Consider the following 12,149-nt stretch of genomic DNA (forward strand, 5'->3'; position numbering starts at 1 on the left):
TATGCACAGGCACACACATCCACAAACACACACACAAACGCACGCACGCACGCACGCACACTCACACACGCATACACACACACACACACACACACACACACACACACATGCACTCATCCACACACAAACACACACATGCACACACACACTAATGCGCACATATACGCACACACAATTATGCACACACACATGCACAAACCCGCACACACACATACATACAAACACACAATCATACACACACACATACTATTCACATATACATACACTTATTCATGCACAAACTAACGCACACATGCTCAAACACACACACACACACACACACACAGACATACACTCAAGCATACACAAACACACACACACTCATGCACACACATACGCGCACACACACACACACACACACACACACACACACACACACCTACATGAACACATTGTTATGTCAGACTCAGCTGTGTTTCCGTCGCCGCCCACTATAGAGATGTTCCGACTCTCGACAAACATTTCCTCTCATGCAAATCCTACAGCGTTCACATCAAACACACACACACAATCACATCTCTGCCTCCTACAAGCATCTGAACACACACTCCTCTCAGCCACAGCAGTGGAAGAAAGACAAAAAAACAATATTAAAGGGCCTCAACACATTATAATAATCCCGGATGTGGGATATGATAAATAATAAAGTGTGACCCCTAATAGCACAAATGCTGTAACTGTGCCATAAAACTGAACTGACCGCCTGTTTCATCCCTGCGTTCATTTAAATGCGCAACACTGACACCTGCTGGCAATAGAAGGAGTGACACGCTTGTTGAACAGGATCCCACAGTGCAATGCTGAACTTTCATTTGATTTCATTTTGAGTCAATCAGAAAAAAAAGTACAGGCGTGTTCCTATTTTCAGCAATTATACATGAATAAAAAATAAATTAGAAGCAATATCTGCTTTTTTATTTTTAATTGGGTTGGCAAAACAGATTTGAATAAATTGGGGGTATTTTATATAATTTTGAAATTAATTATTTATTAATTACTATCAATGGCGACCTTAACATTCACAGCTATTAAATACGTCACCAAATTCCTCATTTTAACATGTCCTTGTAGTCATTTAGTGCTTTAAATAATTGTGACTTTCTCACACACAGACACAATAATGTATTTTTGTATTATATATATATATATATATATATATATATATATATATATATATATATATATATATATATATATATATATATGTGTGTGTGTGTGTGTATGTATGTATGTATGTATGTTTTATATATATATTTTTTCTCTATTTTTTTGTATTTAATATGTTTGAATTTATCGTATTTAAATATCATTGAATTTATTTTGTAAGTGTATTAGTGTGTTTAATATTAAAGTGTATTTATTTAAGTGTATAAGATTTTAATAATATTTATATTTTTGTTTTCAATTATAAACTGTTTAAAAAGGTTTTTAATATTAAATATTATATTTGTGTTATATTAAAATATTATATTCATGTACAGTATTTTCCTTTAGTTTCTCAAAATTAGCACTTTCTAGTTTATAATTTGCTCAAATCAAACCAAAGAAGTTTATGAAGATCAGACAAAGAGACAAAAGTACAAGACTTAACCGCTACAACATCAAAAATAACTTGTTCTTATCGATAGAAAAAATATATCTTTTACATATTTTTAATGTATATTTTTATTTTCAGTATTTTGAGAAAACATATATGTTATTCATAGCGTTTCATGAGAGTGGGCGGGGCTAAAACTTGATCGTCAACTCTTTTATTTTCTGCATTATAGGTAATGCAGTTTTCACCAATAGTTCTGCTGTTAAACATAATTAATTTAAAATCAAGCTAAAATAATGTCAAGCAAACTATAATAGAAATAATAATAGAAATAAATAGATAAGTAACAACATCGGCTCTCACAGTAGGTCAGGTTTTAATTTTTATCATAAAACAAAATCACCCAAACCCAAATGTTTCACTCTAATCCAGTCGTCAACATTGGTTCAGCCAATAGCACGTTTAAGGCAGAGCAATGTGTTTGTTCAACCAATGGCCGCTAGGGGCCGTGTTTTGTCCAAAAACAGTCAGTAGCTGTGTCCAAAACTGCTCCCTATCCACTATATAGTGCACTAAATCAGGTGTCTGCCATTTTGTAGTGATTCTGAGGGAAATATGGCATTCCCTACACCTCTGTTCACTACTTTTTAACCACAATCCACTCTGATTTTGAGTGTTTGTTCAATGCACACTCTTTGAAGCAGCATTTCCCATAAGCCATTGCGATGAGGCAAAAGAGCGGGAAAAAATAAAAAAGATGGCTGATGTTAACACTTGAGGGAAATTTCATTTATAATCTAAGCCTGAATTACCTCTGCGACACACACGATTAGGGCAGAGCAATGTTTTTACTCAACCAGTGTTCGCTAGGGGCCGTGTTTTGTCCAAAAACCGTCAGTTGCTGTGTCCAAAACTGCTCCCTATCCACTATAAAGTGCACTACATCAGGTGTCTGCCATTTTGTAGTGATTCTGAGGGAAATATGTCATTCCCTACACCTCTGTTTACTACTTTTTAACCACAGTCCACTCTGATTTTGAGTGTTTATCCAGTGTGCATTCGGTTAAGCGGTATTTCCCATAGGGCATTGCGAGGAAGCACTACATGGGGATTAGTGAACTAGTGGGCGGTTTGGGACGCAGCTAGTTATTTTGCTAGTTTCCCTTTGATGTGAGCCTGTGTTTCACCTTTAGCGGAGTCTGTAGGAAACATAGCGGTTGATCTCAGGTTTCAGATCAGTGTGATGGAAACTGCGGTCTAAACAGAGGAAACTCACACTTCACCTTTACTCTGCTCTCAGACTCTCAACTTAAACACAACTTCCTGTTGTTCTCAGACAGGGTGCTTTCACAATACTGTGCTTGACATGAACTGCTTGCGTAAAAGAAAAATATCAGTTCACTTTATTCAGATACGAAGTGCATTATATATGAGATAGACAGAGTTTTATCATGCTGGACTGTTTTTATCTCCTGCATTAATGCTTTTGGATTGAATATATTCTGAAATGTTTCTGCACAGGATGCTGTATTGTGAATATCGTCACATTTATGAAGGTGTTTTGCTGCCCAGTATATATTTTTGCATAAACATGCTACTTTTAAAGTGCAAAACGTACAAATTTTAGACGCTGTTGCAAGGTTATTGTGGTAATGTAAAACTGAAACTAGTTTTGTTACTCAAAAGAAAATAAAAATCACATATTGAGCTGATTGCTAAGGAGACATTTATATTACATCGATGTGCTATAATCAATTAAAAATAAATAAATTACTAAACTTGTTAAATAAATTACTAAACTAGGAGAAATTGCAAAATTTCCCAGGATTGTTGTGATTTTTTTTTAATAGTTGATTATTATTATTTTTTTTTATTTAAATTTCAGTTGATGTTTTATTCTTTTTGTTGGTCAGTTTTTAAATATGTCTGTGTAGTTTTTATTTTATTTATTTATTATTTTATTTAATTTATTGTATTTATTTATTAATTTTTATCTTTTTTATTTTAATAATAATTCTTTTTTTGTTAAATTTTATTATTTTTTACTTAATTTATTTAATTTTTATTTTATGTTGTGTAGTTTTTATTATGTTATTTAATTTATTTTTTTATTTAATTTATTTTTTATTTGATAATTTTTCATTAATTACCTTAATTTAATTAATTAATTATTATTAATTTTTTTATTTATTTAATATTTTAATATCTTTTTATAAAATGTTATTATATTTAATTTAATTTATTTATTTTTATTTATTTTATTTTTATTTATGTGTAGTTTCTAATTTATTTATTTATTTATTTTTATTTCATTATTTATTTATTTATTTCACTTTATTTTTTTGTTGTTTATTTTGTTGTTTATTTTTTTATTTAATTACATTTTTATTTATTCAAAATCTATTTAATTTCTTTAATTTATTTCTTATTTTATTGTTTAGTTTAATTTTTTAAATTTTTATTATTTTAATATTATTTTTATTTAATTAGATTTTTTTATAGTACATTGGGTACAAAAATAATTAATAAAAATAAATAATAGGTGTTTTAATAGTGTTTGTATCAACGTCCCACACATTTACACACAAGACTTTTGCTGCTTGTTCAAACCACTTATTTAAAATGAGTTGAATCAACACAATTCTTAAGGCTTCTTTCTGACAACCTAATTGTTTTATGTTCGATCCATTTGGAAGTATTTTAGGGTTTTCCTGCCCCTTAATTTGTTAAATATTCAGCATTCAGCACTAATGTTTCATCGGATCCATGTGTGTGTGTGTCTCCTGAAGGGTGGATAACTCTGAAGACCCGGTGTATGAGAGTCTGGAGGAGTTCCATGTGTTTGTTCTGGCTCATGTCTTGCGGAGGCCGATCGTGGTGATCGCGGACACAATGCTCAGAGACTCCGGCGGAGAAGGTCAGATCTGCTTGCACACCACCAGAGGGCGACATTCACACACACTTTGTTTTGTTTGTTTTTTGGGGAGCTTTTTACCCTCTGATATTTGCAATGCACAATCCCTCAGTATTTTGGGGTAGATTTAAAAGAGGGTAAAGTAGTTTTTAAATCATCGCTTAACTTACATTTCTAGGAGGCTTTTATTCATTTCTTTTAAACCTGAATAACTTATTTAAATGTTGAAGTTACGTAAAATCATGTGTTGTTGTGACTTTTTGATCGTGTTGTGTTTTGCAAACTACTTTTGTTCTTGGAAATCAAATAAATGAACGCATATTTAAATAAGTAATGCCTCATTTGCATAATAAAACATAGAAGCTTGTGATTATTAGATGTTTGCAATTCTTTGTGTACTAAAAGTTCAGTTTTTTTCAACTTTTTTACCGTTTACCAGAAGTTAAATAGAAAAATTACCTTTATTTTCTGGTTGGAAAGCAATTAAAGCTGGTATCGAGTGTCATTAAATGACGAATAACTCGCTTTTAGGATTTAATGAGGCCAAAAAATTACTTTAGCTGTAATTCCTGTCAATCTACTGACTTTCTTTATTTTTTACAGCTTTAAATCTCCAAAAAAGATTAATATGTAGATTGTTTAAATGTCTCGAGTCCTTGTAAAAGCCCTCATTCTTAATTGATGTATTATTTTTCATTTGAGATATGATTTCTGCTTTTGTTTATTGCACAGAAGGGCGAAAAATCTTGTCCTCAACTGAACATATGTGAAGATGAAGATTGTTTTTGTGTGTGTGTGTGTGTGTGTGTGTGTGTGTGTGTGTGTGTGTGTGTGTGTGTGTGTGTGTGTGTGTGTGTGTGCTTCTCACAGCATTTGCACCCATCCCGTTCGGAGGTCTGTATCTGCCGCTGGAGGTTCCTCCAAACCGCTGCCACTGTTCCCCGCTGGTGCTCGCTTACGACCAGGCGCACTTTTCTGCCCTCGTGTCCATGGAGCAGAGAGACCAGCAGAGAGAGCAAGGTAGAACACGCACAAAATTATTCACCAAACGATGTTTAACAGAGCAAGGCATTTTCACAGTGTTTTTATTATAGTATTATTATATATATATATATTATTTTTATTTAATATTTTTTCTACTAGAGAAAGTCTTATTTGTTTTATTTTGGCTAGAATAAAAGCATTGTTTAATTTTTTAAACACCATTTTAAGGTCAACATTATTAGCCCCTTTAAGCTATTTCTTATTTATTTATTTTTTTGCTAGTCTACAGAACAAACCATCGTTATACAATAACATACCTAATTAACACTGAATTAATAATAATCATAATTCATAATATAATAATCTATATCCTATGCAAATAAAACACATTTAATTAGATTACAAATAAAGTTAAGTGTAATAAAATGAAAGGATGCAGGGAAAAGGTATTGAACACACGAAGAAAGGAAGATGTAGAAAGGGAGTAAAAGCCCAGACAGCAGCTGAAATCTCTCAGTAGTTCTTCAACAACCCTCTGCCCTTCCTCAGTCCAACATCTACATTAGCAGAAGGATGAAAATGAAGCCAGGGTGGACATTTCAGCAAGACAATGATCCAAAACGCAGCCAAGGAAACTCTCAAATGCTTTCAGAGAAAGAAAATCAAGCTGTGGAATGGCCCAGCCAATCACCTGAACTGAATCCAATAGAGAATACAAAATAAAGCTCAGATCTGATTGACGAGACCCACAGAACCACCAAGATTATTGAAGTCTGTGATAAACTCACACATGAGCAATGCATGTGACTTCATTCTCCATATCAGAGGCGTCTTGTGTGACTCTTTGGTCTTTTTGTTTGTCAGTTTTTACATATGTCTGTGTAGTTTTTATTTTTTATTTTATTTTATTTCCTTTATTTTATTATTTTTATTTTATTTTGTTAATTTTTTTATTTTTTTATTCAATTATTAAATTATTTTATTTATTTTTATTTAAGTTTATTATTTTTTTATTTTATGTTATGTGTATTTTTTATTTTATGTTATTTCATTTACTTTAGATTTTATTTTATTTAGTTTTTTATTGTAATTGGTTTATTTTTTAACTTAATTTAATTAATTAATAATTAATGTTTACATTTATTTATTATTTCATATATTTTTATTTAACTATTATTTCTTTTATGTAATTTAATTTATTTTATATTTTATTTTATTTATTTTTTATTTTATAATGTTTTACTAGTTAACTTAATTGAATTAATTAATTAATTATTAAAATTTAAAAATGTATTTTATATTTTATTTATTTTTATTTAATTGTATTATATTTAATTTATTTAATTAATTTATTTATTTAGTGAATAATTACAGTACAAAATGCTCTAATTTCAGACTGTACCCATGATGACGCCCTGAGCACTGATAATCTCCTCAGCTGAGAGGCTGAAACAGTGCATTAAACTGCATTATTCCTCCTGTTTTTCTCTGTCCAGTCTCTGATCGACCCGAGTCGGCCAAATGTGCTTTTAATAATTGATCAAAGGTAATTAGATTTCAGGTCTGCATTATTCATCCGGCGTGAGATGGACTCGCTTCTTTGCTACAATTTCGAGCTCATTTCAAGTCAGCAAACAAAATAATTAACAAACAAGGTTCAGACTCCGAGAGCACGTTCAGAATTTAATTACGCTTTTTTCCACAGTATTGAGTATTTATTTTCCTACTGTAGATGGTTACAGGTTTCTACAAAGTATCTTCTTTTGTGTATAACAGAAGAAACTCATAAAGGTTTGAAATCACACAAGGAAGAGTAAATAATGAGAAACTTTTCATTTTTGGGTGAACTGACCCTTAAAACCCTAAAAAAGTACAAATTATTAAGAATTAAGATAAACAGCTTAATATTAAATATTAAGCATGTAGTTAAGCATGTCTAATGTACATGTTTTTGACAAAATATGATTTTCTCCTCTGTTTATCTGTGAAAGTGCATCTACAGGTGTTTCTTCAACCCAGAGATGCGCAAAGTAGAGCCCACGGATCAAAACTGGCCCATGGTAATCTTTGATTTGGCCCAGCATCCAAGATTATTGTAAAGTTAACAAAAAAACTATCAAAATATTAAAAAAAAATTATCAAAATATATAAATATAGATACACGGTTGAAGTCAGAATTATTAGCCCTCTTGTTTTATTTTTTCCCCCAATTTCTTTTTGACGGAGAGCAGGTTTTTTTCAACACATTTCTAATTATAATAGTTTTAATAACTCATTTCAAATACATTTATTTTACCTTTGCCATGATGATAGTAAATAATATTTGACTAGATATTGTTCAAGACACTTCTATACAGCTTAAAGTGACATTTAAAGGCTTAACTAGGTTCATTAGGTTAACTAGGCAGGTTAGTGTAATTAGGCAAGTTATTGTATAACGATGGTTTGTTCTGTAGACTATCAGGTAAAAATTATCTTAAGGGGGCTAATAATATTAACCTTAAAATGGTGTTTAAAAATTTTTAAACTGCTTTTATTCTATCAGAAATAAAACAAATAAGACTTTCTACAGAAGAAAAAATATTATCAGACATACTGTGAAAATTTCCTTGCTCTGTTAAACATAATTCGGGAAATATATAAAAAAAAAAGACTATAAAAATCCAAGAGGGGCTAATAATTCTGACTTCAACTGTGTATATTATTTTAGCGGGTGTTGGTAACAACCAAAGAAACCCATATATGCAAATGAAGCAAATCTAATTAGTTTACAAATGAAGTTATGTGTATTAAAATGAAATGACGGAGGGAAAAGTATTGAACACATGAAGAAAGGGAGCTGTAGAAAGGCAGGGAACGCCCAGACAGCACTTTAGCTTTAGGGAATAAAGTTTTTAACTTAAGCATGCAAGTATGTTTATTACTTTAAATATGTAGAAATAGTATGAAAATTATGCTAATATGCAGTTTCGAGTGTAAGTGTATGAATCTGAGGTCAGAAGGCGAGTATATCAGTAATGTTTTATTTGATTTACTAGTTCATTTATTGATATTATTCATTCATTCATTTTATTTTCGGCTTAGTTCCTTTGTTTATCAGGGGTCGCCACAGCGGAATGAACCGCCAACTTATTCAGCATTTGTTTTACACAGTGGATGCCCTTCCAGCTGCAACCCAACACTGGGAAACACCCATACAAACTCTTTCACACACATACACTACGGACAATTTAGCTTATTCAATTCCCCTATAGCACATGTGTTTGGGAAACCGGAGCACCCGGAGGAAACCCACACAGGGAGAACATGCAAACTCCTCACAGAAATGACTTGAATCAGCGATTTTCTTGCTGTGAGGCGACAGCATATTCATTGATATTAAGTTATCAATGAAAAATAAATGGTTCATTAAAGCCAAATGTCATGAAAAATGAAGTTTATTTCGTATCATGTCACATATGTGTGTTAACTCACCCTGAAATATTGGTGGAAAATCATTTGTATTCGCTTATATTAAATAAATCCTCCATGAGGGATGGATTTAAGGTTTATAGTTGGGCCACCGGAGCGCTGTAAATCAGCTTGACGATTAATAATTCAGATTTGTTCCTTTTAAAGAACACATTTCTGGAGTTTTGCTCTACATAAACCACATTGTCTGTGCTTTATGTAAATAGCCTGTCTGGCTGCTGGATTTCTTAGAGCGTAGATGTGTGGAGTGGGCCTCTAGATGGCGCTCTGTCCTTCATTCGAGCTCCTCTGCGCACCCGTTGACCCCAGGAGCATGTGCTGGGTTGTTTGAAGCAGCGGGCTGTTGACAGATTAGAGGCCTTCGCTGTAGTCACATTTCTCCAGGATATGAATGACTGACTCTGAAAATAAAAGGAAAACACCTTGCACACTCCCGTCTGGAAAACCTCCACCGCTGCAGAAAGTGGGTCATTTTTTCTGCACAGGAAATTGATGGATCACTAACCTTAAAAAAATAAAGTGTCATGCTGAGTGTGTTATTATATTATATTATATTATATTATATTATATTATATTATATTATATTATATTATATTATATTATTAAATTATATTGTTATCTTATATTATTATGTTATATAAAATTTTATTATTATATTATATTATATTATATTATATTATATTATATTAATTATATTATATTACATTATTATTTTATATTATTATATTATATTACATTATTATTTTATATTATATTATATTAGTTATATTAATTATTATATTATATTACATTATTATTTTTTGTTATATTATATTATATTATTTTATATTATTATACTATAATATTATTATATTATATTATTATTATTATTATATTATATTAAATTATTAAATTATATTGTTATCTTATATTATTATATTATATTATTATGTTATATAAAATTTTATTATTATATTATATTAATTATATTATATTACATTATTATATTATATTATATTATATTATATTATATTACATTATTATTTTATATTATATTATATTATTTTATATTATAATATAATAATATTATTATATTATATTATTATTATTATATTATATTATTATATTATATTAAATTATTAAATTATATTGTTATCTTATATTATTATATTATATTATATTATTATGTTATATAAAATTTTATTATTATATTATATTAATTATATTATATTACATTATTATATTATATTATATTACATTAATATTTTATATTATATTATATTATTTTATATTATAATATAATATTATATGATTATATTATATTATTATTATATATTATTATATTATATTATTATGTTATATAAAATTTTATTATTATATTTTATTAATTATATTATATTATATTAATTATATTATATTACAGTACATTATTATATTATATTATATTACATTATTATTTTATATTATAATATATTATATTATATTATATTATATTACATTATTATATTATATTATATTATATTATATTATATTATATTATATTATATTATATTATATTATATTATATTATATTATACCCACCGGCCACTTTATTGTGTGTGTTTGAGGTGAAGGAGTGCTGTTTCAGTTCCCTCTGAGCCAGATGAGCTCATCTGTTGCCGCGTGTCTGGAGACACTTAGTGCCACGAGGCCTCATATACACACTTACCACTCCTTCACACACACACTAACATACACACAAACACTCCCACACAATCACAATCAAACCAACACACACACATAATTCACACACGAACACACTCACAACCATACACATACACTCACAAACACACACATCATCACACACGAACACTAACACACTCTCAAACATACACATTCATACTAACACTTACACTCAGACACACAAACACACGCACAAACTTATCCACACAATCACACACAAACACAATCACACACGCACATTCACACACACGCATTTATAGACACACACTCGCACACACTGAACACAAACACGCACGCACTCAAACACACACACGCTAACACACTAATAGCCACACATTCACACTAACACAAACACACTCTCTCACAAACGCACACACAAAATCACAAATGCACACACAACCATTCACACACGCTAACACACACACTTATAGCCACACATTCACACAAACAGACACACTGTCACAAACAGACACACAAAATCACACATGCACACACAAACATTCACACAAACACACACACACTAATAGCCACACATTCACACTAACCCACACTCTCTCACAAACACACACATACAAACACTCAATCACATAATCATACACTAACACACACAATCACACATACACAATAATTGACACACACATCTACACTAACACACACGCACACTTTCTCACAAACACACACACTCAAACGCACATTCACAAACACACACTAATAGCCACACATTCACACTAACACATACACTCACCCGCAAACAAACACACACATACAATCTCTCACAAACACGCACACAAACACACCCACACACAATCACACACGCACACTCATAGACACACATTAACTCTAACACACTTATACACACTCACACTAACCCACACTCTCTCATAAATACACACTAACACCCACACAATCACGCATGCATACGAATAGACACACATTCACTTTCTCACAAACACACACTCTCTCTCCCTCTCTCTCTCTTTCTCTCTCTCTCTCTCTCTCTCTCTCTCTCTGTCCTCAGTGAACTGCTCGCCCTCTGCCATTTAGTGCAGATCAGTTCAAACCAGCCAGTACATTTGGTTTAGACCCAGATCTGCTCCTCCCAATCCCCCCAGCCTCCCTTCTTTCCCTTCCCGACCAGAGTCCGTCTGTGTGTGTGTGTGTGTGTGTGTGTGTGTGTGTGTCCTGGTGGCGATGCCGGATCTTCCGCTGGGGTCTGCCAGGGAGTGCCCGTCTGCCCAGTGTGTGTTCAGGTGCCAGCGGTTTCCAGAGAACACTGAGGCTCTTGTGTGTGTGTGGGAGAGAGAGGGAGTAAAGAGAGAGAGAGAGAGAGAGCGAGAGTGTGTGTGAGTGTGTGTCTCTCTCCCCCCCCCCCCCCCCCCAAAGGCCGCGTGAAGTTTTGTGGCTTCAGGTGTTCTCTAGCTTTGAAACTGACATCAATATGCTAGTGTCCTTGTGAATACGCCATCAACTGACTTGCTTTTAGCTGGTGTGTGCACGTACTGT

At 31.6% G+C, this 12,149-nt stretch overlaps 1 protein-coding gene across 3 annotated transcripts in view; it reads left to right on the forward strand.

Annotated features, from left to right (window-relative positions):
- The window catches only part of otud7a (OTU deubiquitinase 7A), a 192,359-nt gene that overhangs the window by 158,448 nt on the left and 21,762 nt on the right, over positions 1–12,149 (forward strand). For all 3 annotated transcript variants that reach the window (XM_073943368.1, XM_073943369.1, XM_003201466.7), the window contains 2 exons: positions 4,366–4,493; positions 5,361–5,510. In XM_073943368.1, the coding sequence (XP_073799469.1) occupies positions 4,366–4,493; positions 5,361–5,510 (278 nt within the window). The remainder of the gene's footprint in view (positions 1–4,365; positions 4,494–5,360; positions 5,511–12,149) is intronic.

Source organism: Danio rerio, chromosome 25 (genome assembly GCF_049306965.1).
Source record: "Danio rerio strain Tuebingen ecotype United States chromosome 25, GRCz12tu, whole genome shotgun sequence".
In the NCBI taxonomy this organism is placed as follows: Eukaryota; Metazoa; Chordata; class Actinopteri; order Cypriniformes; family Danionidae; genus Danio; species Danio rerio.